Source organism: Eumetopias jubatus, unplaced genomic scaffold (assembly GCF_037043125.1).
Source record: "Eumetopias jubatus isolate StellerSeaLion01/CBP00866 unplaced genomic scaffold, mEumJub1_p1.0 scaffold_9, whole genome shotgun sequence".
Taxonomy (NCBI): domain Eukaryota; kingdom Metazoa; phylum Chordata; class Mammalia; order Carnivora; family Otariidae; genus Eumetopias; species Eumetopias jubatus.
In genome coordinates this window covers 133148400-133166516 of record NW_028274815.1, presented here as the reverse complement: position 1 = coordinate 133166516, position 18117 = coordinate 133148400, and the positions used below count along the sequence as shown (strand labels likewise).

Genomic DNA, 18117 nt, shown 5'->3' with positions numbered 1-18117 from the left:
ACTAAGACTAAAGCCAAATTCTTTACAGTGGTCTTCAAGCCCCACACAGCCTGACCCTGTTGCATCTCTACCTTTACATACGTTGCTCCCCCCTCCCTTATTCTGCCCCAGTCATGCCAGCCCATTGGCTCTTCTTTGCACACTCTGCATATACGCCCCCCCACCGGCACCTTTTCCCCACCTCCTTCTTCTGGCTGTAATGCTCTCCCCCGATTCGTCCTAGAGTTTTTGTCAGGCATCACTGACTTGGCAAAGCCAGTCCCACTCACCCTATTTAAAATTGCACTCCCTCTTGCAGCACTTTCTATTGAATGATTTTAGTTTTTGCTGTGGATTTATACAATCTAACATCTCTTTTACTTTTTAAAATGTCTATTATTGTCTATATCCCCTTTCCTCTAGGGAATTAATTTCAAAAGGGCAGAACACTTGTATGTTTCATTCACTGCTACATCTACAGTGCTTGGAACTGCACTAGGCTCTTAGGGTGCACTCAGCAAACATTTGATATAAGAAGGAAATGACTCATTTTTACTAGACCCTTCTAGAATGTGAGGTACCATCACATATAAAGTGGTCACATACACTAGTGGATCATCGCCTGTGGGGAGATGGCTGCACCATACAAATGGCCAACAGGTTCATGAAAATACATCCAGCATCACTAATCATCAGGGAAATCAAAACCACAATAGGATATCACCTCACACCTGTTAGAACGGCTAACATGAAAAAAGAGAAGAGATAACAAGTATTGGAGAGCATGTGGAGAAAAGGAAATACTTGTGCACTGTTGGCAGGAATATAAATTGGTACAGCCACATGGAAAACCGTATGGAGGCTGTTCAAAAAAACTAAAAATAGAACTGCCACATGATCCAGCTATTCTACTTCTGAGTATATATTCAAAGAAAATGAAATCACCATCTCAAAGAAATATGTGCACCCCATGTTCACTGCAGCATTATTTACAATAGCCAAGACATGGAAACAGCCAAGTGCCCACCAATGGATGAAATGCATAAAGAAAATGTGGCATACACACACACACACACACACACACACACACACACACACACACACACACACTGTAATATTAGCCATAAAAAAGAAGCAAATCCTGCTATTGGTAACACCATGGATAGACCTCGAGGGCATTACGCTAAGTGAAATAAGTCAGACAGAGAAAGACAAATACCATATGATCTCACTTGTATGTGGAATATAAAAAAGCCAAACTCACAAAATCAGACAGTAGAATGGTGGTACCAAGGACTGGAGGGTGGGGAAAATGAGATGAGCACAGGGCGCAAACTTCCAGTTCGAAGGTAAGTTCTGGGGATCTAAGGTACAGCATTGTGACTATGGTGAAAAATACTGTAGGGGCGCCTGGGTGGCTCAGTCGTTAAGCGTCTGCCTTCGGCTCGGGTCATGATCCCGGGGTCCTGGAATCGAGCCCCGCATCGGGCTCCCTGCTGAGCGGGGAGCCTGCTTCTCCCTCTCCCACTCCCCGTGCTTGTGTTCCCTCTCTCACTGCGTCTCTCTCTGTCAAATAAATAAATAAATAAAAATCTAAAAAAAAATACTGTATTATATACTTCAAAGTTGCTTAAGAGAGTAGAACTTAAATGTTCTCAACCACACACGCAAAAAAGGTAATTATGTGGGGTAGTGAAGGTGTTAACTAAACTCACTGTGGTAATCATTTTGCAATATACACATTGTACACTTTAAACTTAAACAATGTTATAAGTCAATGCTACATCAAGAAAGCTAGAAAAATAAATAAATAAAATAAAAAATGTACATAAAAAGTTTTCTTAAAAATGATGGCCACAAGACAGGATGTACTGACGAGAGGTTTTTCCCAAAGGTCATGAGAAAGTCATCCTTTCCTTTAGGGATTTCACATGTTAAAATCACAACAAGGAGGTAGAAGGGACCTGGCTAAGCTACTTATGTATGACGTGCCCTTGCCTTGTCTGTGTCCACACCCTCACACCTAGCACAGATCTCTTGAAGATGATTACTAAAAAGCTGAGTCCATAGAGTAGAAAGGAGAGCTCTCTCTTCTCTTTCACACCTGCCTCCATTAGAGGAACATTTATAATACGGGTGCATTACCTTTATAATTAAAATTACTCTTGAGATAAATGCTAAAGGGGAATAAAAGGCCACATAAATGGCACAACTGTAGTTGGCATTTTCTTGCAAAAGAAAAGAATCACACTTCTAAGCAAGTCCGCATGTGAGATCCAGCACATGTTTATGCCAATTTCTCTGCTCAACATGGCAGGAAGAATGGAGTACTTTTTGTTTGTCAATTTGCTTCCCATCATTTAATAAGAATGGGTTTATGTTTCCTAAAATATTCAGGAATGAGAGATTACTAAGTAGCTTAGAATCAAGAGGAGAAATAGAGAATATTCAACAATTTATGTTAGAAGAGTGGTCCTGTAAACTCATCAATTACAGGGGGAAGCAAACAAACAAACAAAACCAAAAAACTTTTCACAAATTTGTGCACTCCCTTTAAGAAAAATAATTTGTACATGCAATGTCGATTTTCACATACACTTGGCATACCTAAAAGTTTCTTTTAAAATGATGTCAAAAGCAAAATAGAGACTCTCTCTGGCTGGTAAAGAGAAGCACTCATGCGTGGTAATTATTCAGTACCTTCTGCCAAATGTCACCTGAGCTTCTTTCATTCCTGCAGGTGCTAAACCCAGGGTATTAATTTAAATCAGTCAGGAGGTAAGGCAGAGCCTGACACTGGAGCATGCTAACTCAGCAGCCAGCTATAAAATTAACAGGGGGTACTTACTGGACACCTGCCACTTTTCTTTAAACTATCATATTTCAAGAATAGTTCCAAGGGAGATGTTGACGCAGTTAGAACCTCATGTCAGTTGGATCTTCCCTTAAAAAAAATCAGAGCTCCTGCCACCCTGATGTAGTTCACTGAAGTTTCAGGGCTTCCAAGTGGAAAGAAACAAACAAAAGACCAGAAAAACCTCAAAGTAAGCAATATGTCTCTCAGCCCACCAGATAAACTAACAGTTCTTGGTCTACAGGGGCAAGGAGTGGCAATTAATCGTGCAACTGCACTTTATTAAAAAGCTTACACTTCAACTCTGGATTTCTTCAAGGGAAAAAAAAAAACCAGATATGATCTGATTTGCTTCTACTGGGTGGAGATGGGGAGAAACAACATCTAGAAGACTCTAATGACCTATGATCTTGATACTACTGTCCAGGAGAGACGAACAATCCTGGCTCTATGCACCTGTACTTCTAAAAGAATAGGAGGTTCCAGGAACTAAGAAAATTCGTACATTAGCACACATCCAAATGGTTTTAGGGTGCTCTGGTGATGTAAGAACGCTTTCTCTTCCCTAGCTCCACAGAAGTTAGTGAAGAACTAGGCTCACCTAGTGGAATATGACATTTAGCCTTCCTAGATATCTGCAGCGTTTGGAAGTAAGAAGACCGGAGTGTGACTCCTGAATCCACCACTTACTAGTCTAATGTCTCTGGACCAGTCATCCAGATCTCCAAGTATCCTTTTAAGATGAGAATGATAATATTTCCTGCAGTGAATGACTTAAATGAGACCATGCATGCAAAATGCTTAGTATAGTGACCTTCACGTAGTAACAGCTCCATAAATATCAGTGATTATTTTCAATGGCTGGCATGCCTGCTGGAACAGAGTTTTGCAACTGGATAATTGGACCAGATACCTATTTGTCGTGGGAGGTGGTTCTGTGTAGTGTATGTTTAGCAGTATCTCTGGCCCCTCTACCCACTAGACGCCAACGGCATCCCTGTCCAATTGTGACAATTGAAAATGGCTCCAGACATTGCCAAATGTTCCCTGGGACAAACACATCCCTGGTTGAGAACCACTGTTCTGTTTCTCTGCACCATTATGAGTGTGCGGCTAATTACAGTCCAATAGCTGCTTCACCCTATTTGCTTTGAGCAATTATTAAATGCTGTATTGGACACATTCTGTTAGATTTTCTTTCGTGTTAAACCTTACATCCAACCCTCTTCAATGGCATTGGTACCCTCTTCCTGCTTTGGGAGAACCACCCCACTGTATTTGTACCCTGTGTGCCTTGTGTAAAGTCCTCAGTATAGTACTTGACCCTTAGCGAATGTGACGGTCAATATGTGGTAGGAATTTCTCTCTCTTCTATTGGCTGACAGTGTGAGAAGATCCCAAAGCTCTTGGAAGCCACCGCGCGGAGCCAGAGCAAAGCTCTCCTAGAAGAAACAGGACTGAGAGATGAAACCTATGGTCATTTAGACTCTGAATCAAGTCAAGTCTGATGCCATCTCTACCTCCTTGACCCTCAGTTTATGTGAGCCAATGAATTTCTTTCCTGTTGTGTTGGTTTGGTTGATATGACTGTCTACTACATGCCAGGCATTATGGCAGGTTTTTGTGTAGGTGCCTTCTTTAATATTCATGGCAATATTTTGAGGTACATAGTGTCTTGTAGCCATTTTACAGGTGGCCAATGGAGCTTAGAGAGTTAGGTCATTCCCTCAAGGTCCAAAGCCAGTATGGGTAGAGCTGCAATCTCATTTCATTTCCTCCACAGTGCCCATCCAGTTTATTACACATGCCCCGGTGTCAGTCTTGGTGAGGTAGAGTGGGCCCACTGAGCAGGAATAACACTCAGTCTCAACTCTAAACAGAGGCTGAGAGTGAGCAGAACTTTATCCAAAGTTTTTGGGGGAGATACCTTGTGTTCTGGAGGGCAATACAGCAAAATCTTTGCAGATGCATGTTGGATGCATGAAAACTATTTGCCTAACTCCTCTTCATTTATTGACATGAGACAGGGAGAAAATTGTATTAGTTAATATGAAACTGCTTTGTTTTGAACACATTCAAAAATAGCCAAGGAAAAAAATTATCTTCACTAAAAAAGCAAGGCAGATATGAAACCTTCATGCTTGGGGGAACACAAATGAACTTGTTATCCTGAGCATCTTGATGGCAACTATAAAAATTCATCTTTATTTGAGTTTCAGGAAAAATGTAAAATAGTAATCTTACCTTGCGTTTAACACTGTCTGTATCCTGCAAAATCAAGTCCTACTCCAAAAGTAATCATAATAATATCGAAGACAGTACTAAGGGCAAGCCCAGCACCCTTCCAGATTATCTGCATGCATCATCACTGCTGTTATCCACAACAATCCTGCAAGGAAGTTATGACTTGGATAAACTTACAAGGAAAGTTAAACCCTTTGTTCAAGGTCAACCGCTAATAAAGAACAAACATTAGAAACTAAGGCCTCTCTGACTCCTGAATCAGTGCCTCTTCCACCCCACCATGCTGTCTGAGAAATGAACAAGATCCAAAGAGCACTTTCCCGACACCTTCCCTTCTGCGGACTCACTCTCCAGTTAGCACCAGCCCCACAAACTTGATCACTGAATAAGAACAGAGTTCAGAAGTAAGGTGTTCTAAGTCCCTACAATATTTGCGACACAACACTGTGGGGTGTGGGTTGGAGGTATTGCAGTAATCTAACAGCTGCAGATCTTGGAGAAAGTACCCTAAAGGTCAGACCATACAAAGAACAAAGTCATGGGGGGGGGGGGGCAGAGGAAGATGGCGGAGGAGTAGGAGACCTGGATTTCGTCTGGTCTCAGGAATTCAGCTGGATAGGGATCAAACCATTCTGAACACCCACGAACTCAACAGGAGATCGAAGAGGAGAGTAGCAACAACTCTCTGAACAGAGAAGCGACCACTTACTGGAAGGTAGGACGTGCGGAGAAGTGAATCCGAGGCGATATTCGGGAGGATAGACGGCGGGGGAGGGGCCTCCGTCGGCCGCTTCTGGCAAGTGCTAGAGCCGCGGAGCACAAAATCGGACCTTTTAGAAGTCGGCTCCGCTGAGGGACGTCGCTGCAGTGGCTAAGCGGGGGGTGGAAACCTCACGGGACAGTGTGGTCTCAGGACCCTCGGGGTCACAGAAAGACCGGGGGTGCCTGAGTGCGGCAGAGCTCCCAGGGATCGGAGCGGGGAAGCCGGCTGCAGAGACGGAGCCGAGGCGCGGGCTCTCAGCTCGGGGTGGCCATAAACTGTGATCCGCGGCCCAGTCAGGCCACTGCGCCTCCAGCAGGGACCCAACAAGCGGCAGAGCCGGGGAGACTCACCATCCTCCCCCGGGAAGAGCGGCGCGGGAACGCACCGCAGGGATCTGCTGGGTTTGGAGACTCCACACGGGGTCGGGTGCCAGACATAGAAACGCTCGGTCACAGGCCGGGTGAGCACGGAGTGCGGCCGGAGACCAGGGACACGGGAGTGACTGCTTTTCTCTGGGGGCGCACTGAGGAGCGGGGCCCTGAGATCTCGGCTCCTCCGGGCACCATTTTCACTGTCATCCTCCAAAGCTGAACCGAGAGCTTGCAGGGAACAAAAGCTCCTGAGAGCAAACCCGAGCAGCTTGCTTAGCCCGGACCAACAAGGTTGGGGCAATTCCGCCTCCGGCAAAGACATTTGGGAACCACGGCAACAGGCCCCTCCCCCAGAAGATCAGCATGAACAGCCAGCAAGCCAAGACCAAGTTTACCGATCAAGGAGAACGGGAGAACTCCAGCGCTAGGGGAATACTGCACATAGAATTCATGGCTTTTTTACCATGATTCATTAGTCTTTCAAAGTTAATTTTTTTTACTTTTTTTTTGAATTTTTCTTTTTCCCTTTTTCAACCAACATCTTATCAATCCCTTTTTAAAAAAATTTTTATTTTTCATTTTTAGAGTCATATTCTATCCCTTCATAGTAGTTACCCTTATTTTTGGCATATATATATAAGTTGTTCTCTCTTTAAAATTTTGAGATACAGTTTCTTCTAATAGATCAAAATATACCCGAAATCTCTAGTGTATGGCTTTGTTCTAGTCTCCTGCCTGATCACATTCTCTCCCCCTTTTTTTTTCTTTCTTTTTTTTAAATCCTCTTCTTTCTTTTTTCAAACACCTTCTTCTCAATTCTTTTTAAAAATTTTTTATAATTTTCGTCTTTACAGTCATATTCCATCCCTTCATCATATCAACCCTTCCTTATTTTGTACATATATAAGTCTTTCTTTCTTTAAAATTTTAGGCACTTTCTTCTAACAGACCAATATATACCCAAAATCTAGTGTGTGGCACTGATCTATGCACCAGCCTGATCATATATGATCATATTCTGTTTTTTTTGTTTTGTTCTGTTTTTGTTTGTTTTTATATTTTCTCTTTCTTTTTTCCTACTTTCCCTTTCTTTTCTGGTTTCAGGTCTTTTCTGATTTGTTTAGAGTATATTTTCTGGGGACGTTGTTAACCTGTTAGCATTTTGTTCTCTTATTCATCTATTCTCCTCTGGACAAAATGACAGGATGAAAAAAATCACCTCAGCAAAAAGAACAAGAGGTAGTACTGTCTGCCAGGAACCTACTCAATACAGATATTAGTGCGATGTTGGACTTAGAGTTCAGAATCATGATTTCATTTTATTTTATTTTTTTAAAGATTTTATTTATTTGAGAGAGAGAGAATGAGAGAGAGAGAAAGCACATGAGAGGGGGGAGGGTGAGAGGAAGAGCAGACTCCCTGCCGAGCAGGGAGCCCGATGCAGGACTCGATCCAGGGAATGCAGGATCATGACCTGAGCCGAAGGCAGTCACTTAACCAGCTGAGCCACCCAGGCGCCTTGGAATCATGATTTTAGAGATACTAGCTGGGCTTGAAAAAAGCATGGAAGTTATTAGAGAAACCCTTTCTGGAGAAATAAAAGAACTACAATCTAACCAAGTCAAAATCAAAAAGGCTATTAATGAGGTGCAATCAAAAATGGGGGCACTAACTGCTAGGATAAATGAGACAGAAGAGAGAATCAGTGATACAGAAGACCAAATGATGGAAAATAAAGAAGCTGAGAAAAAGAGAGATAAACAACTACTGGATCACGAGGGCAGAATTTGAGAGATAAGCGATACCATAAGACAAAACAACATTAGAATAACTGGGATCCCAGAAGAAGAAGAAAGAAAGAGAGGGGCAGAAGGTAAAATGGAGCAAATTATACCAAAGAACTTCCCTAATGTGTGGAAGGAAACAGGGATCAAAATCCAGGAGGGAGAGAGAAACCCTCTCAAAATCAATGATAATAGGTCAACACCCTGACATCTAATAGTAAAACTTACGAGTCTCAGAGACAAAGAGAAAATCCTGAAAGCAGCTCGGGAGAAGAGAAATGTAACCTACAATGGTAGAAACATTACATTGGCAACAGACCTATCCACAGAGACCTGGCAGGCCAGAAAGGACTGGCAAAATATCTTCAAAGCACTAAACGAGAAAAATATGCAGCCAAGAATACTATATCCAGCTAGGCTGTCATTGAAAATAGAAGGAGAGATAAAAAGCTTCCAGGACAAACAAAAACTAAAGGAATTTGCAAACAGGAAACCAGCCCTCCAAGAAATCTTGAAAGGGGTCCTCTAAGCAAAGAGAGAGCCTAAAAGCAGCATAGATCAGAAAGGAATACAGACAATATACAGTAACAGTCACATTACAGGCAATACAATGGCACTAAATTCATACCTTTCAATAGTTACCCTGAATGTAAATGGGCTAAATGCCCCAATCAAAAGACACAAGCTATCAGATTGGATTAAAAAACAAGACCCATCAATATGCTGTCGGCAGGAGACTCATTTTAGACCCAAAGACAACCCCAGATTGAAAGTGAGGGGGTGGAAAACCATTTACCATAAATGGACACCAAAAGAAAGCTGCGGTGGCAATACTTATATCAGACAAATTAGATTTTAAAACAAAGACTGTAATAAGAGATGAAGAAGGACACTATATCCTACTTAAAGGGTCTATCCAACAAGAAGATCTAACAATTGTAAATACCTATGCCCCTAACATGGGAGCAGCCAATTATATAAGGCAATTAATAACAAAAGCGAAGAAATACATTGACAACAATACAATAATAGTGGGGGACTTTAACACCCCCCCTGACTGAAATGGACAGATCATCTAAGCAAAAGATCAACAAGGAAATAAAGACTTTATATTAAACACTGGACCAAATGGACTTCACAGATATATTCAGAACATTCCATCCCAAAGCAATGGAATACACATTCTTCTCTAGTGCCCATGGAACATTCTCCAGAATTCATCACATCCTAGGTCACAAATCAGGTCTCAACCGGTACCAAAAGATTGGGATTATTCCCTGCATATTTTCAGACCACAGTGCTTTGAAACTAGAACTCAATCACAAGAGGAAAGTCGGAAAGAACTCAAATACATGGAGGCTAAAGAGCATCCTACTAAAGAATGAATGGGTCAACCAGGAAATTAAAGAAGAATTAAAAAAATTCATGGAAACCAATGAAAATGAAAACACAACTGTTCAAAATCTTTGGGATACAGCAAAGGCAGTCCTGAGAGGAAAGTATATAGCAATACAAGCCTTTCTCAAGAAACAAGAAAGATCTCAAACACACAACCTAACCCTATACCTAAAGGAGCTGGAGAAAGAACAGCAAATAAAGCCTAAACCCAGCAGGAGAAGAGAAATAATAAAGACCAGAGCAGAAATCAATGAACTAGAAACCAAAAGAATGGTAGAACAGATCAACGAAACTAGGAGCTGGTTCTTTGAAAGAATTAACAAGATTGATAAACCCCTGGCCAGACTGATCAAAAAGAAAAGTGAAATGACCCAAATCACAAAATCATGAATGAAAGAGGAGAGATCAAAACCAACACCAAAGAAATACAAACAATTATAAGAACATATTATGAGCAACTCTATGCCAGCAAATTAGATAACCTGGAAGAAATGGGTGCATTCCTAGAGATGAATCAACTACCAAAATTGAACCAAGAAGAAATAGAAAACCTGAACAGACCTATAGCCACTAAGGAAATTGAAGTAGTCATCAAAAATCTCCCAGCAAACAAAAGCCCAGGGCCAGATGGCTTCCCAGGGGAATTCTATCAGACATTCAAAGAAGAATACCTATTCTCCTGAAACTGTTCCAAAAAAATAGAAATGGAAGGAAAACGTCCAAACTCATTTTATGAGGCCACCATTACCTTGATCCCAAAACCTGAGAAAGACCCCACCCAAAAGAAGAATTACAGTCCAATATCCTTGATGAACATGGATGCAAAAATTCTCACCAAAATCCTAGTCAGTAGGATCCAACAGTACATTAAAAGGATTATTCACCACGACCAAGTGGGATTTATCCCTGGGCTGCAAGATTGGTTCAACATCCGCAAATCAATCAACGTGATACAATACATTAACAAAAGAAAAAACAAGAATCATATGATCCTCTCAATAGATGCAGAAAAAGCATTTGACAAAGGACAGCATCCTTTCTTGATCAAAACTCTTCAGAGTATAGGGATAGAGGATACATACCTCAATATCATAAAAGCCATCTATCAAAAACCTACAGCGAATATCATTCTCAATGGGGAAATGCTGAGAGCTTTCCCCCTAAGGTCAGGAACATGGCAGAGATGTCCACTATCACCACTGCTATTCAACATAGTATTAGAAGTCCTAGCCACAGCAATGAGACAACAAAAAGAAATCCAAGGCATCCAAATCGGCAAAGAGGAAGTCAAACTCTCACTCTTTGCAGATGATATGATACTGTATGTGGAAAACCCAAAAGATTCCACCCCAAAACTGCTAGAACTCATACAGGAATTCAGTCAAGTAGCAGGGTATAAAATCAATGCACAGAAATCAATGGCATTCCTATACACCAACAACAAGACAGAAGAGAGACAAATCAAGGAGTCGATCCCATTTACAATTGCACCCAAAACCATAAGATACCTAGGAATAAATTTAACCAAAGAGGCAAAGGATCTGTACTCAGAAAACTCTAAAATACTCATGAAAGAAATTGAAGAAGACACGAAGAAATGGAAAAACATTCCATGCTCATGGATCGGAAGAACAAACATTGTGAAGATGTCAATGCTACCTAGAGCAATGTACACATTCAATGCAATCCCCATCAAAATACCATCCACTTTTTTCAAAGAAATGGAACAAATAATCCTAAAATTTGTATAGAACCAGAAGAGACCCCAAATAGCCAGAGGAAAGTTGAAAAAGAAAAGCAAAGCTGGCGGCATCACAATTCCGGATTTCCAGCTCTATTACAAAGCTGTCATCATCAAGACAGTATGGTACTGGCACAAAAACAGACACATAGATCAATGAAACAGAATCGAGAGCCCAGAAATGGACCCTCAACTCTATGGTCAACTCATGTTTGACAAAGCAGGAAAGAATGTCCAATGGCAAAAAGACAGTCTCTTCAACAAATGGTGTTGGGAAAATTGGACAGCCACGTGCAGAAGAATGAAACTGGACCATTTCCTTACACCACACACAAAAATAGACTCCAAATGGTTGAAAGACCTAAACGTGAGACAGGAGTCCATCAAAATCCTAAAGGAGAACACAGGCAGCAACCTCCTCGACCTCTGCCACAGCAACTTCTTCCTAGAAACATCGCCAAAGGCAAGGGAAGCCAGGGCAAAAATGAACTATTGGGATTGCATCAAGATAAAAAGCTTTTGCTCAGCAAAAGAAACAGTCCACAAAACCAAAAGACAACCGACAGAATGGGAGAAAATATTTGCAAATGACATATCGGATAAAGGGCTAGGATCCAAAATCTATAAAGAACTTACCAAACTCAACACCCAAAGAGCAAATAATCCAATCAAGAAATGGGCAGAAGACATGAACAGACATTTTTCCAAAGAAGATATCCAAGTGGCCAACAGACACATGAAAAAGTGCTCCACATCGCTCGGCATCAGGGAAATCCAAATCAAAACCTCAATGAGATACCACCTCACACCCGTCAGAATGGCTAAAATTAAGAAGTCAGGAAACAACAGATGTTGGCGGGGATGTGGAGAAAGGGGAACCCTCCTACACTGTTGGTGGGAATGCAAGCTGGTGCAGCCACTCTGGAAAACAGTATGGAGGTTCCTCAAACAGTTGAAAATAGAGCTACCATACAATCCAGCAACTGCACTACTGGGTATTTACCACAAAGATACAAATGTAGGGACCCGAAGGGGTACGTGCACCCTAATGTTTATAGCAGCAATGTCCACAATAGCCAAACTGTGGAAAGAGCCAAGATGTCCATCGACAGATGAATGGATAAAGAAGAAGTGGTATATATACACAATGGAATATTATGCAGCCATCAAAAGGAATGAGATCTTGCCATTTGCAGCGACGTGGATGGAACTGGAGGGTGTTATGCTGAGTGAAATAAGTCAATCAGAGAAAGACATGTATCATATGACCTCACTGAAATGAGGAATTCTTAATCTCAGGAAACAAACTGAGGGTTGCTGGAGTGATGGGGTGTGGGAGGGATGGGGTGGCTGGGTGATAGACATTAGGGAGGGTATGTGCTATGGTGAGTGCTGTGAATTTTGCAATACAATACTGTTGAATCACAGATCTGTACCTCTGAAACAAATAATGCCATATATGTTAAGAAAAAAAAAAAGAAGATAGCAGGAAGGGAAGAATGAAGGGGGGTAAATCAGAGGGGGGATGAACCAGGAGAGACGATGGACTCTGAAAAACAAACTGAGGGTTCTAGATGGGAGGGGGGTGGGGGTATGGGTTAGCCTGGTGATGGGTATTAAAGAGGGCACGTTCTGCGTGGAGCACTGGGTGTTATGCACAAACAATGAATCATGAAACACTACATCAAAAACTAATGATGTAATGTATGGTGATTAACATAACAATAAAAAAATTTTAAAAAAGAACAAAGTCATGGAACAAAATGCATTAGCTACAAAATGATTTTCATTCTCTGATTCAGCACCTCATGGCTTTTGGTCAAAGGAATATTTTTGAAATTTATGTCTCCAATATATCCATAATTTTCTTCCATTTCTTTTACCTGAGCTACTGCAGTATCTCCCCATATGTACATCTGCCACCTCTATTCCATTGTCCATACACACACACACCCCTGCTTAAAAATCTCTATGGTTTCCTATCACACTTAGGAGAAATATCAGTCTTTAAAATAATCTCCTAGATCCTTAGCAGTCTACTAGACTAATATGAATAAATTAAACTTTGCAAGACATAAGTAACATTAAAACCTGAAGATAATGTCAAAAAAAGTTTAGTATTAGTCATGAGATAATAGAAAAGTTTACTAAGGTTTTAGCTTACAGAAATTATGATGGAAAGACATATTCTTCCTACTACTATTCCTATAAATCCAAGGAATAATTAAAAAGTTTTAATGTTTGAAATCCTAAAGGAGAACACAGGTAGCAACCTCTTCGACCTTAGCCGCAGCAACTTCTTCCTAGAAACATCACCAAAGGCACGGGAAGCCAGGGCAAAAATGAACTATTGGGATTTCATCAAGATAAAAAGCTTTTGCACAGTGAAAGAAACAGTCCACAAAACCAAAAGACAACTGACAGAATGGGAGAAAATATTTGCAAATGACATATCAGATAAAGGGCTAGTATCCAAAATCTATAAAGAACTTATCAAACTCAACACCCAAAGAACAAATAATCCAATCAAGAAATGGGCAGAAGACATGAACAGACATTTCTCCAAAGAAGACATCCAAACGGCCAACAGGCACATGAAAAAGTGCTCAACATCGCTCGGCATCAGGGAAATCCAAATCAAAACCTCCATGAGATACCACCTCACACCCGTCAGAATGGCTAAAATTAACAAGTCAGGGAACGACAGATGTTGGCGGGGATGTGGAGAAAGGGGAACCCTCCTACACTGTTGGTGGGAATGCAAGCTGGTGCAACCACTCTGGGAAACAGTATGGAGGTTCCTCAAACAGTTGAAATTAGAGCTACCGTTCGATCCAGCAATTGCACTACTGGGTATTTACCACAAAGATACAAATGTAGGGACCCGAAGGGGTACGTGTACCCCAATGTTTATAGCAGCAATGTCCACCATAGCCAAACTGTGGAAAGAGCCAAGATGTCCATCGACAGATGAATGGATAAAGAAGAAGTGGTATATATACACAATGGAATATTATGCAGCCATCAAAAGGAATGAGATCTTCCCCTTTGCAACGACGTGGATGGAACTGGAGGGTGTTATGCTGAGTGAAATAAGTCAATCAGAGAAAGACATGTATCACATGACCTCACTGATATGAGGAGTTCTTAATCTCAGGAACAAACTGAGTGTTACTGGAGTGGTTGGGGGTGGGAGGGATGGGGTGGCTGGGTGATAGACATTGGGGAGGGTATGTGCTACGGTGAGCACTGTGAATTGTGCAAGACTGTTGAATCACAGTTTTGTACTTCTGAAACAAATAATGCAACATATTTTAAGAAAAAAGAAAAAGAAGAAGATAACAGGAGAGGAAGAAAAGGGGAGTATGTCAGAGGAGGAGACGAACCATGAGAGATGATGGACTCTGAAAAACAAACTGAGGGTTCTAGAGGGGAGGGGGGTAGGGGGATGGGTTAGCCTGGTGATGGGTATTGAGGAGGGCATGTTCTGCATGGAGCACTGGGTGTTATGAACAAACAATGAATCATGGAACACTGCACCAAAAACTAATGATGTAATATATGGTGATTAACATAACAATAAAAAATTAAAAAAAAAAGTTTTAATGTTTGAATAAGGGCTACCCAAGATAGGCCCCAAATATCCTGAACAATGCAGTGCTCACTTCGGCAGCACATATACTAAAATATCCTGAACAATGCAGAATTCTACTGCCATCGATATGAAACACAAGTGGGAGATGATACGAGGCATATAATTGATAGAAAAGTGTACTTCTATCATAAAACATTTTTCATAGATAGATTTCACTGGTAATGATTAATACATAAATAATTTCTGAGACCCAAACAGGGAAATATACCCACTTTCCCAAACAAATCCTGATCTTTCTACGGAGATGTTCCCACAAGGATAATAAACAAGTAATTCTGACAAAAGAACATTGCTCTGAAGATTACAGTTTTATTTTCTAACATGCAGACCTTTGCTGTCTCTGGGAGATTCACAGACTCATTTATAACATTTCAATTTCCAGGTACTTAAAAATAAAACAGAATGGGAAAAAGAGCTGTTTGGGAAAGAAAAGCTTAAAAACTTTTGAGGATAGTTATAGGAGAATCAAATGGATCATATTTCTGAAAAGCAAAGCTTAAATAATTGGGCTTTGCTTATCACGGAATGAGCACACTAAGTTTAGTAGAGCAATACTGTCATATATTCACACAAATTAGGATTTTACATGTTTGGAACTCCTGTTTTTACTCTCCTTATATCAAATATTGTATTCCTGTCGGGAAGAACCATCCACTTTTACAAACAAACAAAAGATTTTTCAAAGTCACAAGCTGACTGCTTTCAACTTTAATGTAAATGTCAGGCCATGTTACAGAAGGACTTGTATTTCTTAAAATTTAGTCATTTAAAATTTTAAAATACAAAATTAATCTGCGGCATTTAAAAAAGAAAAAGAGCCCAAATTCTCAGGGAGGAAGGGTGGGTGAGGGGGAGAAAAGTGAGATCCTGATGAGATGACATCTCTTTGTTGCTAATGATCAACCCAAATATTATTGGCACCCTCTTCCCTTTTCAAAATTGACTTTTGAAAGGAAAAAGGGCAAGCCCTAGAAGGGCTTATTGGGTATTGATTGCAATAAGCCAGTTCTAGAATCAACTTCCTAGTGTTAGCGCTATTCATTACACTGTGGATGGAACTCAATCAACGGCACCTTCAGAAATGAATGGCCCCTCATACTGATAATCTACCATAGTAAGCCAGCAAGGAAACATAAACAGAATAATATGGATTTTTTCCAAACCCAAGAAGCTGGTCTGTGTTCAGCATGACCCAGGAAATGGTACATTTTCAGCCTTTTTACCTAATTCAACTTCAGTTTGTGGTATGGAATCAAACCGTGCAATGAAAATTCATGTCACATTCATGAAACATTAGAATCCTCCAGGGAAAATAAAGCCATATTGAACAGATGACTCCTTTATAATATGCCTAGCACTGTAGGGTCATACCTCTACATGGTTGCAGAAGCATGCTTCAGGGTGGATCTGATATGCAACCCTGGGGAAAGAAAAAGTAGAAGAACAGTCACGAAACTCACCTCCCTGCCTCAAAAGTGAACCAAGCAGCATCTCGCCCGTACCGCCGCAGGGCACTTAGCGGCCAAGAGATGAGTTTGACTCTGGGATTCTGGACGTCCCAAAGACAGATGTGCTCATATGTAATCTGCAAGGCACATTCGCCATGTACATCTAAGTTAGGGGATGGCATCAAATACACATTGAATCTCTCTGGGAGAAAAACAAAAGGTTAGTCTAAAATCCCGGGAATAAAACATCAAAGACATTGTAGGAACAAAGAGGCATTTCAAAAATAATTCTAGCCCATATTCTAGGTTTAGGTTGAACATTCAGGAAGATAAACCTTTCTCATAAATTCATAGTCCCAGAAAATGATTTTTTAAATGAAGACCATGTTAAGTAACATAATAATGTCACAGTCTGGCTGTCAACATACACTAAACACTATTTACATGAGCAAAGACCATTTTTAGAATTTTTGAATTTGCATAATAAAAAAAATTTGTATGCCAATAAAAGACTAAAGCAATGAAACCATTAAAAACAATTTTTTTCCTGCCAAGTACATATTAATTACACCCACATTTTTGTGTTCACAAAAGATGCAGGTGCAAAATAATTGTCACATGATTTAATGATATTAAAGTTATACTGATCAACTCATAATTTTCATAACTAAATGAATAAAACTACATCCCAAGTTATTTAAATAAAACTCTATGCTAATACCATGCACTTAACTGACCACCAGCTTGGGAAAAATCCAATGGATGTATTTGAATTAGTTTTAACAAGAACTCTCTTTAGCCAATTACAAATATCCATTTGCTTATTTGGATGACTGTTAATATTTAACCAAGATTACTCTCAATAAATGACTTGGCTTATTACTGCAACCAAATTTTCATCCCCACAGACTCCATCATGGTATTTGTTATATTTCTAGAAAATTCATTAATTTAGGAAATTATGAGCCAACACCTCTAAGCAAAACATGAGCAAAAATATTACTACAACAAACACATTTTCACCTATACATCATTATGGTAGATCGCCTATTATCTGACAAAACAGTGTTGCACTGATCTTATCAGTGGTATTCTAAATTAATTGTTTTATAATAAGGAAGTCATTAGAATTCTTCTCGATTTTAGCTGAGTTGAGTAAATGGGAGTGTCATGACTGCATGATTTCATGGATCTATTTTTCAAATTTTCTAAAGTTATTTCAAACTCCCAATAACTAATTATTTGCTGCTTTCTAGCAACTATTATTTTAAAAGTATATTCTAATGGAGTAAAATCTCTCCCAGAGGAGTTCTAGAATAAGTCAGAAAGACTGTCATCATTAAGTAAAAAGCAAGAGAGACCATTACCAATTTATTCACTTAAAAGTTCTTCTATAACTCTACTTCACTCAAGGATAACAACAGTAACAGTGGTAAGAGTGACAGCTTAAGTTACAATTACTTGAAGTCACACAAATTAATATTGTAAAGTGCCTTCAAAGACATAGATGAGCTTTGTAACAATCCTTCCTAGTTATGTACCAGGGACATTCTTAGTCCTATTTGACAGAAGAGGAAACTTAGGCACAGTTGGCCCAGTAAAGGGAACACCTAGGCACAGCCCGTTCTTGGATTCATTTGCAGCACGATTGGGATATTGCTTCATAAATATAAATTTGTGAAAACTAGGTGCTGATATGAGCACTCTAGATTTAAAAAAAATCAAAATCTATCATATTTTCCTCTTTATGTCTGGCTTCATATGCCTCTGTCCATGAGGCACCACAGGTGCATCCTCTCAGCCCGGAGCATCCTGATTCAGTGAACCACACAAGTCAGAGCCCAGGGCTTGGTTGTATGACCTTGGAAAATGGCTTGGCT

The 18117-nt window shown here is 40.3% G+C and overlaps 1 protein-coding gene across 1 annotated transcript in view; it reads right to left on the bottom strand.

The window, feature by feature from the left end:
* DOK5 (docking protein 5) overlaps positions 1–18117 on the bottom strand; it is a 169167-nt gene that overhangs the window by 42729 nt on the left and 108321 nt on the right. Inside the window, exon 5 of the mRNA XM_028125233.2 lies at positions 16250–16439. Within this exon, the coding sequence (XP_027981034.1) occupies positions 16250–16439 (190 nt within the window). The remainder of the gene's footprint in view (positions 1–16249; positions 16440–18117) is intronic.